The sequence below is a fragment of the Anolis sagrei genome, chromosome 5 (genome assembly GCF_037176765.1).
Source record: "Anolis sagrei isolate rAnoSag1 chromosome 5, rAnoSag1.mat, whole genome shotgun sequence".
In the NCBI taxonomy this organism is placed as follows: Eukaryota; Metazoa; Chordata; class Lepidosauria; order Squamata; family Dactyloidae; genus Anolis; species Anolis sagrei.
Window position 1 is genome coordinate 193,555,992 of NC_090025.1, and position 22,000 is coordinate 193,577,991.

Sequence of the window (22,000 nt, forward strand, 5' to 3'; positions counted from 1 at the left end):
GAGATGAGCACCAACCCCCAGAGTTGGACACGACTGGACTTCATGTCAGGGGAAAACCTTTATTTTTAACCCTTATGTTAAGGCAGTTTAAAGTGGTGTCAAACTGCATTCGTTCTACAGTGTAGATGCCTCCTTGGCTGAAATAAAAGTTAACACATTATATTAATCATTAATATGCATTGCAAGGAAGGTTTTTTGGGCATATGTTAATTTTAAGTCAGTAAATTCATGTTGCATTGTTTCTTATTATTTTGAGGGTGGGAAAGGGCATGCATCAGGCTGATAAACACAAAGTTCTCTTAAGTTTTTTAATGTAATTTCAATTAATTTAATTTATTTTAGCTTTTACACCCATAATGCATTTTATATTTGCATGTATATGTATATGCCTGTTTTTAAATTCTATTGCATTGTCTTATGTCACTGTTAGCTGCCTTGAGTCCTTATGGAGAAAAAGGCAGAATCGAAATAAAGATGATGATGATAATGATGATGAATTTATACTGTAGAATAAATGCAAATTGACACCACTTGAACTGCCATGGCTCAGTGCTATGGAATCCTGGGAGCTGTAGTTTGGGTCGGACTTTGGAGAAGGTCAAACCACCAAGCTGCAGAAAATCCTGCTTATTGAAAAGTTGGCAGTTCAAGCCTGGGTTGGGGTGAGCACCACTGTCAGCCCCAGCTTCTGCTCATCTAGCAGATCGAAAAGAGAAATGTGTGTAGATCAATAGGTAGTGCTTTAAGCTGGGAGGTAATAAAAAGCACCCATAAGGACATGCCAACGATTCAGACAACAAAGCTCCTCGGCATGGAAGGTGGAGTGACAGCACCCCAGTGGCCAGAGTTGAGCACAGCCTCCTGATGCCAGAAATGGAAAAAGAAGGGAAAAGTCTTTACCTCTGCTTATGTATTGTCTGCCCTTGTTAACTGTATAATGGCATCGAATGTTTGACGTATATGTGTTCTGCAATCCACCCTGAGTCCCCTTGGGGAGATAGAGCAGAATATAAACAAAGATTATTATTTGAAACACAACAAGATGAGTCCACAGCAAACAAGATCACTCTGCTGGCTGTTATATTGGATCGTACATCGGACACTTCCCAAGTGCCTATGACTGTGTGATGTATCCGTGAATAATGCACGCAGATCCAAGTAAGGTGGCCTTTTGCATCTGGCAAATGGTAATTTTGTCAGTGCCGATTATGTTTAAGTGCAGGCCAAGGTCTTTTGGCACTGCACCCAGTGTGCCAATCATCACTGGGACCACCTTGACTGGCTTGTGCCAGAGTCTTTGCAGTTCGATCTTTAAATCCTCTTATTATTATTTGAAACACAAGATGATTCCACAGCAGACACTCTGCTGGCTGTTGTATTGGATCACACGTCGGACACTTCCCAAGTGCCTAGGACTGTGTGATGTATTGGTGAATAATGTTGCAGATCCCAGTAAGGTGGCCTTCTGCAGCTGGCAGATGACAATTTTGTCAGCGCCGATTGTGTTTAAGTGCAGGCCAAGGTCTTTTGGCACTGCACCCAGTGTGCCAATCATTACTGGGACCATCTTGACTGGTTTGTGCCAGAGTCTTTGCACTTTGATCTTTAAATCCTCTTATTATTATTTGAAACACAAGATGAGTCTACAGCAGACACTCTGCTGGCTATTGTATTGGATCACACGTCGGACACTTCCCAAGTGCCTAGGACTGTGTGATGTATCGGCGAATAATGCATACAGATCCAAGTAAAGTGGCCTTTTGCATCTGGCAGATGGTAATTTTGTCAGCACCGATTGTGTTTAAGTGCAGGCCAAGGTCTTTAGGCACTGCACCCAGTGTGCCAATCATCACTGGGACCACCTTGACTGGTTTGTGCCAGAGTCTTTGCACTTCGATCTTTAAATCCTCTTATTATTATTTGAAACACAACAAGATGATTCCACAGCAGACACTCTGCTGGCTGTTGTATTGGATCACACGTCGGACACTTCCCAAGTGCCTAGAACTGTGTGATGTATCGGCGAATAATGCATGCAGATCCCAGTAAGATGGCCTTCTGCAGCTGGCAGATGGTAATTTTGTCAGCACCGATTGTGTTTAAGTGCAGGCCAAGGTCTTTAGGTATTGCACCCAGTGTGCTGATCACCACTGAGACCACCTTGACTGGCTTGTGCCAGAGTCTTTGCAGTTCGATCTTTAAATCCTCTTATCGTGTCAGCTTTTCCAGTTGTTTCTCTGCAATCCTGCTTATTATTATTATGTATTGTCGAAGGCTTTCATGGCTGGAATCACTAGGTTCTTGTGGGTTTTTTCGGGCTATAGGGCCATGTTCTAGAGGCATTTCTCCTGACGTTTCGCCTGCATCTATGGCAAGCATCCTCATGCCTCTGAGGATGCTTGCCATAGATGCAGGCGAAACGTCAGGAGAAATGCCTCTAGAACATGGCCCTATAGCCCGAAAAAATCCACAAGAACTTATTATTATTATTATTATTATTATTATTGAGCTTTTTCTGTCAAAGAGGGCTGGTGCCTTACCAAACTACAATTCCCATGACTTCATAGCATTAACCCATAGCAGCACAAGTGGTGTCAAACTCATAGAATCATAGAATCAAAGAGTTGGAAGAGACCTCATGGGCCATCCAGTCCAACCCCCTGCCAAGAAGCAGGAATATTGCATTCAAATCACCCCTGACAGATGGCCATCCAGCCTCTGTTTAAAAGCTTCCAAAGAAGGAGCCTCCACCACGCTACGCGGCAGAGAGTTCCACTGCTGAACGGCTCTCACAGTCAGGAAGTTCTTCCTCATGTTCAGATGGAATCTCCTCTCTTGTAGTTTGAAGCCATTGTTCCGCGTCCTAGTCTCCAAAGAAGAAGAAAGCAAGCTTGCTCCTTCCTCTCTGTGGCTTCCTCTCACATATTTATACATGGCTATCATATCCCCTCTCAGCCTTCTCTTCTTCAGGCTAAACATGCCCAGCTCCTTAAGCCGCTCCTCATAGGGCTTGTTCTCTAGACCTTTTATCATTTTAGTCGCTCTCCTCTGGACACATTCCAGCTTGTCAATATCTCAATTAATTCTACAGTGCAAATGCACCATCAGATAACAGGATGTCAATTGCTCTTTTGGGGGCAGGAGCTACGATTTCTCAAATTCTCCAAACAGTAGTGTCAGTGTCATTGCTGGGATTAGAAAAATTCTAGGAAATATAGTCCAAAAAAACTCACCTTCCCAAACAATGACTCTGGGATTTCCAGTTAATGCATTGCTTGGGAAATTTCTTTGCACCGTCCAGCAGCTGCAGGCTAGTTTGGAAGCGTTGCTTTGCACCTCAGAGGTAGATGCTCATAGTGAGCCGATGTGTCAGGAGAGGTGTGGATTTCTGCACATCTTAAGCAGCTTTGCCGAGAGGAAGCTTAGGAGCAAATTGTTCTTCCTTGACTTGTCCATTTGATTTATAATCCGGCCTGGAGATATTCCCCTGAATGGAAGGCTCAGCCAATGTTTACATGAGGCTTTGTTTTCACAGGGTGGGTTTTATGGCATGGGCATGGGATTTGTGATTATTGTGATCATCCCATAGAATTGTGGATGCACAATGTTGGAAAGGATCCCTGTTCTTGCAGGAAATCCACCACCAAGAGGACACCCAACTGCTGTTTAAAAGCCACTAAAAAGTAGGGTCTGACATCTTCTCAGGGAATCTGAGGGGCGAAGTTGGCCCATGCCATGAAACTGGGAGAAAGTTCTTTCTTGAGGATCTCAAAACTCTGGCTGGTTCATATATGCCTGTGTATTCTTGTCTTAAAGCATCCATTCCTCCGGTGACCAATTTCCGGGTCATTGAAGAAGGACTTTCAAGCCTCAAGGTCGCTTGGACTCCACCGTTAGGGAAACTAGAGGGCTATAAGATCTACATCCCCAAATGTAAGTCAGCCAGCCAAAGCTTAGCTGGGTTTTTGTGAACGTTGGGTCCAGAAAATGGGGCTTTATATGGCTAGAGAGAGAACATGGTAGAAGATTTTAAAGACCTCTTCAAGGAAGGAATCTGATCCTTAGGTAAGTTTCCTATTCTTCAATTTCAGTTTGTAACCCACTTTGTTCTTTCAATGTGGGGACAGTTATCAACAACAACTCCCATGACCAACAGAAAATACTGTGGTTGTTGTAGGTTTTTTTCGGGCTGTATGGCCATGTTCTAGAGGCATTCTCTCCTGACATTTTGCCTGCATCTATGGCAAGCATCCTCAGAGGTAGTGAGGTCTGTTGGAACTAGGAAAATGCATTTATATATCTGTGAAAAGACCAGGGTGAGACAAAGGACTCTTGTCTGCTGGAGCTAGGTGTGAATGTTTCAACTGACCACCTTGATTAGCATTTGATGGCCTGGCAGTTGTTTGGTGTGGCTTGTTGGTACCTGGGGGAATCTTTTGTTGAGAGGTGATTAGATGTGCCTGATTGTTTTCCCTCTGCTATTTTGCTATTTTAATTTTAGAGTTTTTTTTAAATACTGGTAGCCAGATTTTGTTCCTTTTCATTATTTCCTCCTTTCTGTATATCTATCTATCTATCTATCTATCTATCTATCTATATCTATGGCTGGATGGCTCTTCATCAGGAGGGCTTTAATTACATGTTCTTGCCCCGGTGAAGGGAGTTGGACTGGATGGTGGTTCTGTGTGGGAAGTTTGCCCCAATTCTGTCGTTGGTGGGATTCAGCATGCTCTTTGATGGTAGGTGAACTATAAATCCCAGAAACTACAACTCCCAAATGTCAGGGTCTATTTTCCCCAAACTCCACCAGTATTCACATTTGGGCAAATTGAAGTTTAATGCCAAGTTTGGTCCAGATTCATAGTTGTTTGAGTCCAAAGTGCCCTCTGGATGTAGGTGAACTACAACTCCCAAACTCAAGGCCAATGTCCACCAAACTCTTCTAGTATTTTCTGTTGGTCATGGGAGTTCTGTGCCCCAAGATTGGTTCAATTCCATCATTGGTGGACTTCAGAATGCTGTTTGATTGTAGGTGTACTATAAATCCCAGCAACTATAACTCCCACGTGACAAAATCAATTTTTTTTTAGTTATGGTCACTCGTTGGCCTGATAGGTGAATTGTGTCCAAATTTGGTGTCAATTGGTCCAGTGGTTTTTGAGTTATGTTAAACCCAGAAATGAACATTTCATTTTTATTTATATAGATTATTATTATTATTATTATTATTGTTGTTATTATTGTCGAAGGCTTTCATGGCTGGAATCACTGGGTTGTTGTAGGTTTTTCCGGGCTATATGGCCATGTTCTAGAGGCATTCTCTCCTGACATTTTGCCTGCATCTATGGCAAGCATCCTCAGAGGTAGTGAGGTCTGTTGGAACTAGGAAAAAGGGTTTATATATCTGTGGAATGACCAGGGTGAGACAAAGGACTCTTGTCTGCTGGAGCTAGGTGTGAATGTTTCAACTGACCACCTTGATTAGCATTTGATTGCCTGGCAGTGCCTGGAGCAATCTTTTGTTGAGAGGTGATTAGATGTTCTTGTTTGTTTCCTCTCTGTTGTAGTAGTAGTAGTAGTAGGAGTAGTTGTTGTTGTTATTAATCTGGATTCAGAAAGTGGATTATATTGTGGTGTCAATGGGGTCCTCTCTTTTAGTAGCCCAACCCTCTCCCAGTACAAAACTTCCCAGCTTGCATGGGATAAAATGAATCCACCAACAATATTTTGAGAGCCTTTCGAGATCCATCTTATGTGGTTTGTGGCATCTGCTGCTTTCCATCCCACAGCCAACAAGACTGGGATGACCTCTGAGAAGATCCTAGGGAGCGGCATCTCCTCACACCTTCTGGAAAACTTGCAAGAGGATAAAGACTACACGGTCAGCATATACGCAGTCTACCCAGAAGGCCCAAGCCAGCCGGTGTCAACAATGGGCAGAACTTGTAAGTCCTCTCCTGCTTGCATTTCTTCAGACATGCTTCAGAAATGCATGCAATCTGCAGAGCTTAAATAAGTTCCTTTTGGGGACTGCAACTACCCATATCTCCAGGGAGTATAGCTACAAATTATGTTGAACTGGAAATTATTATAAGTAAGCAAATGTTACATTATGTCGTGGGGGTAGCGTAAACACATATGTCACCTCTGCTACGTATGAATGTGACTAAATCCTCTCACATCCTCCTCAAGCTGTGCATGGGATGGAACTGTCTCAAGTCAAGCAGTTAGGTCCGATCCAAAACACTGCAGAGTCCTTATCACAGTTAGCAGAGATTTATTGATGGCCTGCATCACTAGGAGCATAGTGTCTAGATCTAGGGAAGTAATGCTCCCCATGATCTATTCCGCTTTGGTTAGACCACACCTGGAATATTGTGTCCAATTCTGGGCACCACAATTCAAGAGAGATATTGACAAGCTGGAATGTGTCCAGAGGAGGGTGACTAAAATGATCAAGGGTCTGGAAAACAAGCCCTATGAGGAGCGGCTTAAGGAGCTGGGCATGTTTAGCCTGAAGAAGAGAAGGATGAGAGGAGATATGATAGCCATGTATAAATATGTGAGAGGAAGTCACAGGGAGGAGGGGGCAAGCTTGTTTTCTGCTTCCTTGGAGACTAGGATGCAGAACAATGGCTTCAAACTACAAGAAAGGAGATTCCACCTGAACATGAGGAATGACTTCCTGACTGTGAGAGCCATTCAGCAGTGGAACTCTCTGCCCTGGAGTGTGGTGGAGGCTTCTTCTTTGGAAGCTTTTAAACAGAGGCTGGATAGCCATCTGTCAGGGGTGATTTGAATGCAATATTCCTACTTCTTGGCAGAATGGGGTTGGACTGGATAGCCCATGAGGTCTCTTCCAACTGGGTTGTTGTAGGTTTTTCCGGGCTATATGGCCATGTTCTGGAGGCAATTTTTCTCCTGATGTTTCGCCTGCATCTATGGCAAGCATCCTCAGAGGTAGTGAGGTCAACTCTTTGATTCTATGATTCTATGATAAGGAGACTGGGGTATAGTCTGATAAAATCATTGTACGTTAAACTCTAAATAGCTATGAATATTCCAAACCCATTATATACAATGGCATAATAAAATGGTGTGCCTAATATAAAATGGCAACATCGCAATTCACTTTCTGTAGATGGTTGAATTTGTGGGTGCTGAATTCATAGATGTGGTGAGTCAACTGTGAATGTTAAGATGCACTGAAACTATTAAACGGGCTTCAGTTGTATCCATCCAAGGCTGTTCTGTGTTGCTTCAAAAGGAAGGAGATCTCACAGTTTTCAGTTACAAGAAGGTAGATTTCGATTGAATGTTAGATGGAACTTCTTGACCATGAGAGCGATTTATCCATGACCCAATTGCAGTGATTGTAATTTTTGTTGTAGCACAGCACTTTTTTCCAATTTCTGTAGTGTTTCCCTCTCCTATAAGGATGAACTGATATTGTTTGGTTCATTTCAGATAATACACAAGTGATTGTAGCCAATAGAGAGATCTCCATCAGCGTCCTTTGTTGTCTTTTGCAGTGAAGCTATTGCCTGTAAAAAGCATCTGGCTCCAGAACGAGACAACCAATACCATCCAGGCCAGATGGACGCAAGTCAGGGGAGCATCCGGATACAGACTGACATGGGTGTCTTCAGGTGGGAAAAGCCAACCTGTATTTCCAGGAGTGTCTGTTTATGTATCTAGTATCTATCTACCCATCTAACTATATCAATCATCTCTCTCTATCATTAAAGAGGGTCCAGGAAAGCAGCCAGGAAATGTGACTGTTGAAGGATGGTATGGAAAAACATTGAGAAATAGATGGAGGAAGACAGATGTGATGGAGTCTCTGTTCTGTTGCATGCTGGGCCTGTAAATAATTGTCTTTAGAACAGGACGTGCAACCTTTGCCCAGCGGGAGAAGTTCTCAGAGGTTTTCCACCACAAATGACCTTTAGATGGCTTGTGAAGTATAACAAAGTTCTTTATTAATGAACAATCAAGCAGAAACTTCTCTTGTCTTCAATAAAGCTAAAGAAATGCTGCACCAGCTTTATGCAACTGGTGACTTCCTAATCTTGCCCACGAAGGACAGGCAACTGTCTTCAATAACTTCTTCTTTACTTTAAATGGAAAATCCCCTTTTTAACTTCTCCCAGGCTGACTGTAATCTAACCCTTACTGATGTGGGCTCCGCTACCGGGTCGAACTGTCTCGAAGCACTGAGTGGACCTACCAGTAAAGGTTTAGATATTCTCCAGCTGGAGTTCTTCAGTCTTTAGGGCTGTTTTTCTGGAAATCTTTGGAGACTCTTAAGACTGTTTCCCCCTGGGAAGTCTTGATGCTCTTAAGACTGTTTCCCCCCGGAAAGTCTTAAGGGTTGAAGCTTTTGTACACGGGAAGCTTGCACATGTCCTGTACATTAGCTTTCTTTGCTGAGACTGACTAAAAATGGCTCCCTTCCCAATTGCCCTGAGCAAGAGGCGGAACCAAAACTTAACAGGTGACTTGCCCTATGACTGCAACCGAAGGAAGCCACCTATCTTCAGAGTCCCTGAAACCTAGGACTGCAAACAAACATTTAATACAAAGCAAGTAAAGTTGGAGCTCCTGGTACAGCTGTACCAGCACAGTCTCCTTCTCTGGAGGTTTTTGAGCAGAGACTGGATGGCTCTCTGTTGGGAGAGCTTGCATTGTGTCTTCTTGCATGGAAGAATGTGGTTGGACTGCATAGCCCTTGGGGTCTCTTCCAACTCTACAATTCAATGACCTAAGCCTTTGTATTTGCCTTTGGTGTTATCTTCCAGGGTGCATCTACACTGTGGAATGAAACACAGTGTTTTGAACCTATGCAATTGCTTTTGATAGGATGATGAATACAACAGTCAAGACTTTGCAAGATCCTGAACCCACATCATGGTGTTGTCATGGTGCAACACAACACACAGGTTGAATACCAGGATTTTGCAATGGACCTTGTTGTTCCATTGTGTTACAAAAAAAGGTGTGCAGCAGCAAAGACTACATACCACCATGGGGAAATACACAATTTTGTAAGGAGAGGGAGTTTGTTACCTGAGATATCACCTGAATTTTCAAATGACTCCAGGAGCATTAAACAATTCACTTTTCCCTCCCCTGAATGCCCAAATACCTCTCAGCAAGGATTGCTCCTTCTGGGACTCAGAAAAAGAACAAATGAGCTATACACATCATTATAAATGGTTGCAATAGCACAATTCCCTTACAAAGCACGCATGTTGTTTGCTTAACCTCTGTGCCCCAGAGACACCAGGTGCATTTGAGTTTCAAACAAGAAAAGAGGCTTTGTTTGGTTTTGTTAAAAAAATAAACTAGGATGGGAGGGGAGGATAAATAATACCAACATTGCAGCATCTTTGAAGGGCTGAGCAAAGAGAGAGTGTGGCCAGAAACATGAGGATATACTGCCATCTAATGGTAGGAGTAAATTTGTCTGGCTTCACACCATAAATTGAGCATCCCTTGTCCAAGATCAGAAGTGCTTTGGAGTTTGGATTTTTTGGGGGATTTTGGAATGCCTTTATTTGCATGTACGTACATAACGACATATCTTGGAAATTCAAGTCTAAACACAGAAGCTATTTATATGTTATGTACAATATTTTTCATAATTTTTGTGCAAGAAACAAAATTTGTCCACATTGAACCACCAAAAAGCCAGCCATGTGGACAATTTTGCAGTATTTCCAATTTCAGAATTCCCAATAAGAGATGGTGAATCTATATTAAGAAAACTCATCTATTTTTGCAACAATACTAGTGGTATAATATTAACACTGATAGTGGTAATAATGATGATGATGATGATGATGATGATGATGATGATGATGATGATGATAATAATAATAATAATAATAATACTTGACCAAGGTCACTTAGTAGGTTTATAGTTTATATAGTTTTAACTGTTTATATAGTTTTAACTGTTTTTAAAAATACTTTCAATGTTCAATCCTGCTTTAATATTTGTATTTGTGTGTGTGTATAGTATTTGCCACTTCATGACTCTTTTTAGAGAGATAAAGAGGGATAGAAATAATAATAATAATAATAATAATAATAATAATAATAATAGCAAGCCATCAGAACAAAAACCATTAAGGCCAGGATGAAATAAATCAGCTGATGACCCAAAATGCAGACTGTGCCAGAAAGCTGATGAAACCATGGATCATCTCAACTGCTGCAAGAAAATTGCACAGACAGACTACAAGCAGAGGCACAACTCTATGGCCCAAATGATTCATTGGAACTTATATCACAAGTACCACCTGCTAGTAGTCAAGAACTGGTGGGATCATAAACCTGCAAAGGTAGTGGGAAACAGTCTGGACTTTCAAATCCAGATTGACAAAGTTTTGGAACACAATACATCAGACATCATGATTGTGGAAAAGAAAAAAATGGATTATTGATGTCATCATACCAGGTGGCAGTCGCATTGAGGAAAAACAACAGGAAAAATTCTGCCATTATCAGGACTTCAAAATCAAACTGCAAAGGCTCTGGCAAAAACCAGTACAGGTGGTCCCAGTGGTCATTGGCGCACTGGGTGCCGTGCCAAAAGATCTCAGCCAGCATTTGGAAACAATAAACATCGACAAAATCATGATCTGTCAACTGCCACCTGACTTGGATCTGCGCGCATGATTCGAAAATACATCTTTACTTACTTACTTACTTAGGCGATCCCTCGTAGTCCAAGGATGATGGTCCTCCAAGTTCGGTGTCCTGGGGGTGGGTCCGTAGGTGGCTGTGGAGCCCTATTCTTGACCTGCATCTTCTCCCACAGTGAGGGCATTGGTTTCCAGGTGGAAGGCGGTCTCGGTTGGGGTTGGCTTGATGCGCCTTCCTCGTAGCATGTTTCTCTCTTTCACCCTCCATTCGTGCATCTTCAAATTCTGCAGCACTGCTGGTCACAGCTGACCTCCAGCTGGAGTGCTCAAGGGCCAGGGCTTCCCAGTTCTCAGTGTCTATGCCAGAGTTTTTAAGGTTGGCTTTGAGCCCACCTTTAAATCTCTTTTCCTGTCCTCCAACATTCCGTTTTCCATTCTTGAATTCGGAGTAGAGCAACTGCTTTGGGAGACGGTGGTCGGGCATCCGGACAACGTGGCCGATCCAGCAGAGTTGATGACGGAGGACCATTGGTTCAATGCTGGTGGTCTTTGCTTCTTCCAGCACGTTGGCGTTTGTCCGCCTGTCTTCCCAAGAGATTTGCAGGATTTTCCGGAGGCAGCGCTGATGGAATCGTTCCAGGAGTTGCACAGACATCACACATCATACAGTCCTAGATGATTGAGAAGTGTTTGACTTGTGATTTTGTGAGACAAAATCCAGCTTAGATATCTTGTTTGTGTGACATATTGTGTTTTTGTGTCAGTAGAATAATAATAATAATAATAATAATAATAATAATAATAATAATAATGGCTGATTGGGGATTCAAATCCTAGTCTCAGCATTACATTCCTGACCAGATGTAATGCTGACTATTCAACTGCTTTATCTAATTGTAATTGTCTTGTTTTGGCTTGTTAAACTGTTTCATGTGCTTTTGAATTATCATTTCTATTGTTTTCTATGGTTTTAAATTGATTCCATGCATTGAGAGACCCTTCATGTCTTTAAAAGGGGGGATGGCATGAAGTTTTTCCATTGATGTCATTTCCCTCTGGGTTACAGAAGGCAGTGTTCAGAACGTGAATTTGGGTGAAACGTACAGCTACTACATGATCCAAGGTCTGCAACCTGGGGCCGAATACACCGTCACGGTTAACCCCATCTTCGGTGCCACTGAAGGTCCCATAGTAACTGCTAAAGCAACAACTTGTAAGTAACTCTCCACCTGGAGAACCATTTCTGCACCAACGACATACATTTAAATGTGCCACAGAGGCAAAAAATTCAGTCTGATGCACTTTTCCTGCCACTTACCTGTTTGTTCTTTACAGTGTCATCAAGTGCTGTGCAGATTTTGAAAGCAACAGATATCACAACCAATTCCGCCTTGGTTTTCTGGAATTCAGTCCCAGGAGCAGCGGGATACCGAGTGACATGGGGCCCAACTCCAGGTAATTAAGTGCAGTTAGGAATATGCAGCGGAATTGGGCGATACGTAAAGTGATTTATAGTTTCCAAATCATGACCTTCCTGAACTGCTGTAAGCTGGATAGCAATTGTCCCAAAAGCAAGCAAAAATACAGAAGAGTCTTTTTACAGCAAACACAGAAGAGTCCTTCTACATTAAACACACGTGCTTCAGCCCATCTATCAGCAGAGTCCAACTCCTAGATTCTGACCTTTCTACACACTGTTTTAGTGAATTCATGGATTCAGGTTTTATTTATTATTATTTATTTATTTCAAAGTTTTCTATACCGAGCTTCTCACCTCTTAGAGGGACTCAGCCCGGTTTACAACCATAAAAACATACAATCAGTAAAATATCATAGTTCATAATTACAATAACACATTTAAAATAGCAACTATATTTAAAACTACGGTGGTCAGTCATCATATTAAAAACAAGTATACCTCATCTTCCATCCACAATCCTAGGGTGCTGTCTCATTCATCGAAAGCCTGTCTCCACAACCACGTCTTCACCCGTTTCCTGAATGTCAGGATAGACGGGGCGGTTCTGACCTCCAGTGGGAGAGAGTTCCAAAGTCGCGGGGCCACCACTGAGAAGGCCCTGTCCCTCGTCCCCACCAGGCGCGCTTGTGAGGCCGGTGGGACCGAGAGCAGGGCCTCTCCAGACGATCTTAGTAATCTTGATGGTACGTAGGGGAGAATACGTTCGGAGAGGTAAACAGGGCCGGAGTTGTTTAGGGCTTTATAGGTTAACACCAGCACTTTTAATTGTGCTCGGAAGCTAATTGACAGCCAGTGGAGCTGGTGTAACAGCGGAGTGGTGTGCTCCCTGTACCCAGCACCCGTTAGTAGTCTGGCTGCCAAGCGTTGGACTTGCTGCAGCTTCCGGGCAGTCTTCAGAGGCAACCCCACCCAGGTTTTCACCCAAAATATCCAGACAGGATATGCAGTTCCACTTTCATTGTACTTGCAAATAACCAGTCATCAAATAGTCACAAACATTATAGGCAGATACTCACACTGAGTCACATAGGAGAGAGAAAGATGGATTCTTTCTAATGTTGCTAATGTTGTTGTTGTTCATTCATTCAGTCATTTCCGACTCTTCGTGACTTCATGGACCAGCCCACACCAGAGCTCCCTGTCGGTCGTCACCACCCCCAGCTCCTTCAAGGTCAATCCAGTCACTTCAAGGATACCATTCATCCTTGGCGATCCTGTCGACTCCCTGGTTGACCGCTATAATAGCAAGATGTCCAGGGTTATAGATACGATCGCTCCCGAATGGCCCATCTCGTTGCGTCAAGACACACCGTCTCCTTGGTTCACTGGGGAGCTGGCTGTGATGAAACGTATGAGAAGGAGGCTAGAGAGCAAATGGAGGAAATCTTAGGACGCCTCTGACCAAAAACAGGTTAGAGCCTCACTTAAGGCTTATTCCGTGGCTATACAGGTAGCCAGAGAATCTTTCACGACTGCCCGTATAGCATCTGCATCCAATAGATCTTCAGAGTTGTTTTGGGATGTCGGGGAACTCCTTCACCCCCCTGAGGTGGAGGAGACTTTCGATGGCCTGACAACTCGGTGTTGCGGGTTTGCGCACCATTTTGCAGGTACAGTTGCTCAGATTCCTCTGGAGTTGGACTCCAGTTTGAATACAGTGCCAGGGGAGGTGACCGAGGGATCTGCTTGTCTGGTTTTGTGGGATTCTTTCTGGCTTGTTCTTCCTGAGTACGCGGAGGAGTTCCTTGGGACTGTGAGGGCGACCACGTTGGCTCTGGACCCTTGCCCTTCTATGAAACTTCATACTATGCACATATTTCTCAACTTACTTTCTCAACTCTCTAAATCATCTTGCAATATTGAAATGCCTTTACACATTCTGGAGCATTTGGACATCTGAAAGAGAACAGTGCCTGGGTTTGAAGACTGTGGATTTGGTCACTTGGCTTCAAAATGTGGACAGAATGGAATTCTGGCAACATTTCTAGTGTCCATAGTGTTTCCTCCCATTGTTAATCTGGACTTATTTCATGTCTTTTCAAGCGACTGGTGATTATCCCTAAGCATTGAGAGGGAAGCGCAGCAGGGGAAATGGTGCTGCTAAACGAGAGATAAGCAGAGATAAACAGATGGATAGATGGAGTACAGACAAGCCAGGTCTCCTGTGTTTCAGTATATTTGCGTTTGCTGTTATCTCCCATTATCTGGGGAAACAGCAGCATATGGAGTGGCCCACACTTTCGTGGCTTGTCTTAGCCTTGCAATTGATATATTGGCTTGCAGGGTTGAAATCTACACTTGCCCTCCATATGCAGGGATTCAACCATCTACTGCTTATATATATATAAGCTTGGGTGCTTTTTAATTGTACCAAATGTATAAGGTTGTGGGTGAACTATGTTACACAGCACATGTTTTATTCCAGCGTCCTAACGCCCAAAAACCCACATGCAAAATAGTCTCAGACCAATAGCCAAGGTAAACAGAAAATCTTTACTCTCTTTACTTTGCAGAGTTGAAACAAAACTGGTAATGCTACACACAAAAATCTGCAGTGCAATATATTTACACAGTCTTGGTAATAAACATAAAGTAAAGCATCTTCTAAGCAGCAAATGGGAAATAAAAACAACCTGAAGTAAATAGCTATTTCACCATCAGCATCTCCTGCTGATACTCCACACTGGTGAAACAGAACTCCAGCAGCAGCCCACCAGAAATCCAGCACCCACCAGAAAACCAGCACCTGTTGGGGTTCAGCCTGTGTGTGAACCCGATTCTCTGATTGTATTCCCTTATGCTAATGTAGATGTCAATGTGAATTCTGAGGCCAATTTAGTTTATGATGGTTTGAGTAGTGAAAATCCTACAGCCTTGGAAAGTGAAAGTCAAAATTCCCATGAGAACATGCATTCCGAGCCAAGCGGAGAAGTTTCACTCCCTTTTATTCCCAGCCTTAGTTCTCCAGAGACTCTGACACCTGGTCTGCCTAATGAGGATAGGCGGGGGCAGATTTGGCAGAGCCGGGGTGAAGCACAAAGTTTACGTAGGTCAGCTAGATTGAGAGAAATGCAAACAAAAACGTCAGGCGTGTCTCGCAATGGATTTCTCAGCCTTAAGTATGCCTGGCCTGAATGCAGCATTAGACCAGGCATCGTTCCAGATTCATGTGCAAGCTTTTGCAGGTCTCCTGATTCCAGTGGCCTTGTTCCTCAGAAGTTTTGTAGTTGTTCCAAGTACAGTTAGTGGATTGCTAACAGGTTCCAGGATTCAGCAGTTTTGCTGTGGGTTTTATGATCTCGTTTATGGACATTTCTTGTTGCTGATTTTTACTGTGTCTTTTTACCTTTGCATTTTTCCTCTATTTTGTATTCATCTTTCATAAAAAAAAAAAAAAGGATTGTTTTCCTGAAGTCACGTGTGGTGGATGGTTGACTGAGGGTCCAGTTTCCTGCTCTGGGTTGCAATAGCACCCACCACAATGTATTTAAAAAACACATACAGTTGTAGCCCCTTGGGCGTGGCACAAGATTTCTGCTTGACCTACTTAGTCAGTTGAATAAGATAATTACAAACAATAAGGTTTTTCTTCACACATATACTTGTGTCCTGCAAGGACTTACTGTAACAAACTACAACTCACATCATGCCAGGTTAACCCCGACAAACTCCATCAGTACTTAAAGTTTGTTATGTTGGGCAGGTTTGATTTGGATGCACCATCGATGGGGTTCAGTGTGCTCTCTGGTGGTAGGGTAAACTACAACTCCCATTATGGTGAGTCAGTCCCCTCAAACCCCTCCAGTAGTTTGAATTAGTCATGGGGGTTCTGTGTGCTAAGTTTGGTTCAGGTCCATCATGGGTGGAGGTCACAGTTTCCTTGGTTGTAGGTGAACTACGACTCCCAGAAAAGGTCAGATCACCCAAACCCCTGTGTCGGCAGGACTAAAGACTGACAGGTCGCAGGTTCGAATCCGGGGAGAGGTGGATGAGCTCCCTCTATCAGCTCCAGCTCCTCATGCGGGGACATGAGAGAAGCCTCCCACAAGGATGACAAAATATCAAATCATCTGGGCGCCCCCTGGGCAATGTCCTTGCAGATGGCCAATTCTCTCACACCAGAAGCGATTTGCAGTTTCTCAGGTCGCTCCTGACATGAAAACAAAACAAACAAAAAAAACCCCAAACCCCTCCAGTAATCAAATTTTGGCATATCAGGTATGTGTGCCAAGTTTGGTCCAGATCCATCAGTGTTTGGGTTCACAGTGATCTCTGGGTGTAGGTAAACTACAACTCCTCTAAATCAAGGTGAATTTGGTGAATTTTTCCCAAAGACTACCAGTATTTTTTGCTGGTCATGGGTGCTCTGAGTGCCGAGTTTGGTCCAATTCTATCTTTAGTGGAGTTCAGATCCCTCATTCATTTCAGGTGAACTATAAATCCCAGTACCCACAACTCCAAAATGTCCAGGCCAATTCCCCTCAAAACCCATCAATATTCAAATTTGGGTATATCAGGTATGCAGGCCAAGTTTGGTCCGCATCCATCTTTGTTTGGGTTCATAGTGCACTCTGGACGTAGGTGAACTACAACTCCTATAAATACCTCCAAAGACCTCTAATATTTTCTGTTGGTCATGAGGGTCCTGTGTGCCAAGTTAGTTCCAAGTCCATCGTTGGTGGAGTTCCTGAGCAAGCTTTTGGAGCCTCATTGTAACCAGATAAACTCAGTATTGTGAACGAATATGGAACAGCTTAACGATGCAAATGGACATGGATTTAAACCCAGAAGTCATTGATTTTTATAGTTTTAATTTGCTTTTATATGGATTTTCAGGCCTGTTTTTAATGATGTATTTATGTGTGTTCGGCATCTAATTGTTACCAGTTTGTACACCGCTCTGAGTCACCTTTGGGCTGAAAAGGGTGGGATAAAAGTGTGGTAAATAAATAATAAATAATACTGAGAAGGCCCTGTTTCCCATGTTGTTTGCTGCTCAGAAAAAGATGTTTCATATGCATAGAATGCTGATCTCTGCCCGAAACAACCACATGCACATTTTGCGCAGAATGAAGGCAAAATACTTATATGCTCCAAAATAGTGTCATTTTCAAAGACTTCCTTTGCGAGGGGGAGAAAGATGTCAAGAAAAATGCACCAGAAAAGTGTTTGCAGCATTTTCTTTACTTCTTGCTTGGCTTTTTCTCTTTCTCCCAAGAGTTCTTTGGCAGAGACCGTCCCCGGCAGCTTGCTCTGAACAGCTCCACCACCTCTTTCCACCTGCAAAACTTGGCCCATGACACCGAATACGTGATTTCCCTCTACGTTCTTTTTGGTGCGGTGGAAGGTCCTGGGATCACTATTACTGCGAGGACATGTAAGTATTAGGCTTGGGTGGTTTCGTTCGTTAATTTCGTAATTCGTTATTAATTCGTATTTAAATTAGCTTACGATCCGATATTGAGCCATGCAGGAATAGTGTGAGGAGTAATTAAGAATCGAAACAATTTTTCCAATTTTTGTAATTATTTTCGTAATATAATATAATAATATATAATATATAATACAATATATTATAATATAATATAATATAATATAATATAATACAATAATATATAATATTATAATATTATAATAATATAATATACAATAATATAATATTATAATATTATAATAATATATAATATAATATAATATAATATAATATAATAATATAATATAATATATAATAATATAATATAATATAGTTGTTGTTTGTTTTATCACACCAATAGTCAACAACAGAGGGAGAGGGAAGCTTCAGTTCCCCCTGTCCCATTTGGAGGTTTTTTTTAGCATATCGCGCAATCGCGTCCGCCATTAACTAATCAATTCGAAATTTACGAAAAGATTCGGAATTATTTAAAACGAAACGCAATGGACCCCCTAAAAACGAAATGAGTTTAGAAACAAATTTTTCCGTTGTTACCCAAGCCTAGTAAGTATGTGTTGTTGAAGGCTTTCATGGCAGGAATCACTGGGTTGCTGTGAGTTTTCTGGGCTGTATGGTCATGTTCCAGAAGCATTCTCTCCTGGCGTTTCACCTGCATCTATGTCAGGCATCCTCAGAGGTTGAGAGGTCTGTTGGAAACTAGGCAAGAGCGGTTTATATATCTGTGGAAAGTCCAAGGTGGGAGAAAGAACTCTTGTCTGTTTGAGGCAAGTGTGAATGTAGCAATTGGCCACCTTGATTAGCACTGAATAACCTTGCAGATAATATTATTAACACTTGTCTCCAACAGACAAAAGTTTTTTTTCTCCCACCCTGGACATCATTTCACAGATATATAAATATTTTCTGTTGGTCTTGGGGGTTCTGTGTGGGAAGTTTGGCCCAATTCTATCATTGGTGGAGTTCAGAATGCTTTTTGATTGTAGGTGAACTATAAATCCCAGTAGCTACACTCCCAAATGTCAAGGTCTATTTCTCCCAAACTCCACCAGTCTTCATATTTGGGCATATGTATTCGTGCCAAGTTTGGTCTAGATCCATCGTTGTTTGAGTCCACAGTGTTCTCTGGATGTAGGTGAACTACAACTCCAAAACTCAAGGTCAATGTCCATCACATCCTTCCAGAGTTTTCTGTTGGTCATGGGAGTTGTGTGTGCCAAGTTTGCCCCAATTCCATCATTGGTGGAGTTTGGAATGCTCTTTTATTATAGGTGAACTATAAATCCCAGTAACTACACTCCCAAATGTCAAGGTCTATTTCTCCCAAAGTCCACCAATGTTCATATTTGAGCATATGGAGTATTCGTGCCAAGTTTGGTCTAGAACCATCATTGTTTGAGTCCACAGTGTTCTCTGGATGTAGGTGAACTACAACTCCAAAACTCAAGGTCAATGTCCATCACATCCTTCCAGAGTTTTCTGTTGGTCATGGGAGTTGTGTGTGCCAAGTTTGCCCCAATTCCATCATTGGTGGAGTTTGGAATGCTCTTTGATTATAGGTGAACTATAAATCCCAGCAACTACAACTCCCAAATGACAAAATCAATTTTTGAGTGATGGTCACTCCTTGGGTTAGTAGGTATCTTGTGGCCAAATTTGTTGGCAATTTGTCCAGTGGATTTTGAGTTAAGATGTCACTCAAAACGAACAGAGTATTTATATACATATAGATTGGAATGATATTATTTTGACAATTTGGGGGGGGGGGTTCAATTTTATGCTCTTGAAATGTCACCTTTTGCAAGGAAATCCAGATTTGACTTATCATCTGTTATAGGTGTGAAAACTTGTCACTGCAGGTACAAAGAAAGTTGGGAAAAGTATATTTCATCAACATTGGCCTCAATTCATTGAGATGTTGATTTTTCTTTGCAGCTCCTCTGGGTTATGTCTCTGCTTTCAAGGTAACGTCTTACACAAGTACTTCCATCTCTCTGTCTTGGAGCGCGGTTCCTGGGGCCACCAGATACAAAATCACCTGGAAACCAGATGACAAAGAGGAAGGTAAGTAGAGAGGAGTCACTGCCATTGTCTCAGGCCCAGAAAGGAATTTTAGAAATATTCCAAAAATGGTAAAAAATGTTTTTTTTGTCAAGAATTCTGGACTGTCACCAATAGTTGCAGTTCAGAATTTATGCTGCACAAAGTCCACATTTGGCTGGTTTCATCTAACGGCTAAATATGTCAGCCAGGCTCCTAACCGGAGCAAATTATGGGTAGTATACAACGCCCCTATTAAAACAACTTCATTGGCTGCCAGTAAGTTGCCGAGCCAAATTCAAGGTGCAGGTTATGACCAATAAAACCCGAAATGGTTCAGGCTGCGCCTATCTTTGCGATTGTATCTCCCTTTATGAATCAGCGCTAACTTTGAGGCTCTTCTCTTGCTTCCACCACCGTCGTTACTATGGCTGGTGGGGATGAGGGCCTTCTTGGGGGTGGCCCCTCGCCTCTGGAACATCCTCCCCAAGGAAATAAGGCAGACCCCATCCCTTCTCCTTTTTCTGTAAGAGCTTAAAGATTTGGTGGTTTCACCAGGCCTTTGAGAACAACAACTAGTTCAACCTCGAGTCTTTGGCCACTAGTTAGAATCTGGCTCTTTACTCCCACCAATTACCCCAGTCAGTTCCTCAATAGGCTCAGGTAATGAGCAGTCACTGGCCCCTCTATGACCATTGTTGGGTCCGGTTATTGTATTTTACCCACTCCACTGGCCCCCCAGGTCCTACTTGTACTAGCCTGGCCTAGCCATTTCAAACTGCTGATGTACTTTATGAAATCTCATACTCGCCACAGAATAAAACTCTTTGCAGGGTATATTGCTCAACAAAGACTAGCTGATCCACCCCTCCAGAAGACACTTGGTGAATTGCTCACCTCAAAAGTTGAGCTTTTTGTGATAATTTGAACGCAACCACCTGACAAAGGCTCTTGCGAGTTGAAACCGGTCGTAGGTTGGAGTCAATTCATGTGACTACTGGAGTCTACTCATATGGAATAAAGAACAGGACATTTACTCACACGAAGACTGTGTTTTATATTTCAAGAGAAGACCAGTTATTTCTACTTAATGTGAATGTGGCAGTCCTGTTTTTTTGATATGTGTATGTGTAATATATACATTGAGTTAATTTAGCTATTTTCATATTACCACAATCAGTGGATTTTGGTCTCCACAGTGTAAGGGGAACCCATTTTTCTTTTCTGGTATGACTCAAGCTTCGCTTGCTATGGCTGAGTGGCTTAAGCACCTAAGTTTTGATGATGCTTTCAAAGATTCCTTGGTTAAAGATAGATGTTTATTTGATAACGTAGAACCCACTACTAACAACCAACAAGTCTCATTTGAAGAATATGAAAAATGAAAACTCAGAGAAATATGTTTGGACCTACATGTTTCCACCCTGGCAGACTATGAAATTTCGGCCATAACCAGCTAACCTTGACACAAAAGAATAAGGTGGGATTATATGGCAACTTCTGGTGAAGATGATTAGTTTAAATAGAATTTGTTAGCCGTGGAATCTCACTGGAGGACCTAGAGCAGTGGTTCTCAATCTTGGGTCCCCAGATGTTTTTGGCCTACAACTCCCAGAGATCCCAGCTGTTAGGATTTCTGGGAGTTGAAGGCCAAAAACATCTGGGGACCCCAGGTTGAGAACCACTGACCTAGAGATTTCTAGAGATGTGTAATCTCTAGGGCCTCCAGAATGACTGGAGGAAGTTGGCTATAGGGTCACAATGGAGGATTCGGAGAACATTTTCAATCAAATCCATGAATAATCAGATCCACAAAAGTCAAAATGGTGAATGTGGTGCAACAACTGTAGCTTGTTGTCTTTAACACGTGAACCAAATGAAATAATTCCTTTTCATCTTTAGTTCTCTCTTCTTTTTCAGTGAGAGATACTGTTAAGAATGTTCTCCTCGATAGTCGTGTACGGGCTCATCAACTGGAGAATCTGCTGCCTGGCATCCAATACACCGTTGGCATCTGTCCTGTGTTTGGAAGCTCTGAGGGGAAAGTGGTAACACTTACTCAAAACACTGGTGAGATTTGCATAGTTTACAAACTAAGGTGCAACGTGATGTTTGGAGTTCTTCCCCTATTGCAGCATTACTGGGTAGTAGGCTTGGGCGGTTTCGTTCGTTAATTTCGTAATTCGTTATTAATTCGTATTTAAATTAGCTTACGATCCAATATTGAGCCATGCAGGAATAGTGCGAGGAGTAAATTAGATTCGAAACAATTTTTTCAATTTATTTCGTTATTGTTTCGTTATTGTTTTGTAATTATTTCGAAATTATTTCGTAATTATTTCGTAATTATTTTCGCATGTCTGGTGCAAGTTTTATAGTTGTTGTTTGTTTTATCAC

General features: G+C 42.3%; 1 protein-coding gene across 1 annotated transcript in view; it reads left to right on the top strand.

Annotated features, from left to right (window-relative positions):
• The window catches only part of LOC132775617 (collagen alpha-1(VII) chain-like), a 92,526-nt gene that overhangs the window by 19,188 nt on the left and 51,338 nt on the right, over positions 1-22,000 (top strand). Inside the window, exons 8-15 of the mRNA XM_067468516.1 lie at positions 3,817-3,933; positions 5,790-5,945; positions 7,533-7,649; positions 11,719-11,865; positions 11,988-12,107; positions 17,351-17,509; positions 19,499-19,627; positions 21,524-21,673. Coding sequence (XP_067324617.1) covers positions 3,817-3,933; positions 5,790-5,945; positions 7,533-7,649; positions 11,719-11,865; positions 11,988-12,107; positions 17,351-17,509; positions 19,499-19,627; positions 21,524-21,673 — 1,095 coding nt within the window. The remainder of the gene's footprint in view (positions 1-3,816; positions 3,934-5,789; positions 5,946-7,532; positions 7,650-11,718; positions 11,866-11,987; positions 12,108-17,350; positions 17,510-19,498; positions 19,628-21,523; positions 21,674-22,000) is intronic.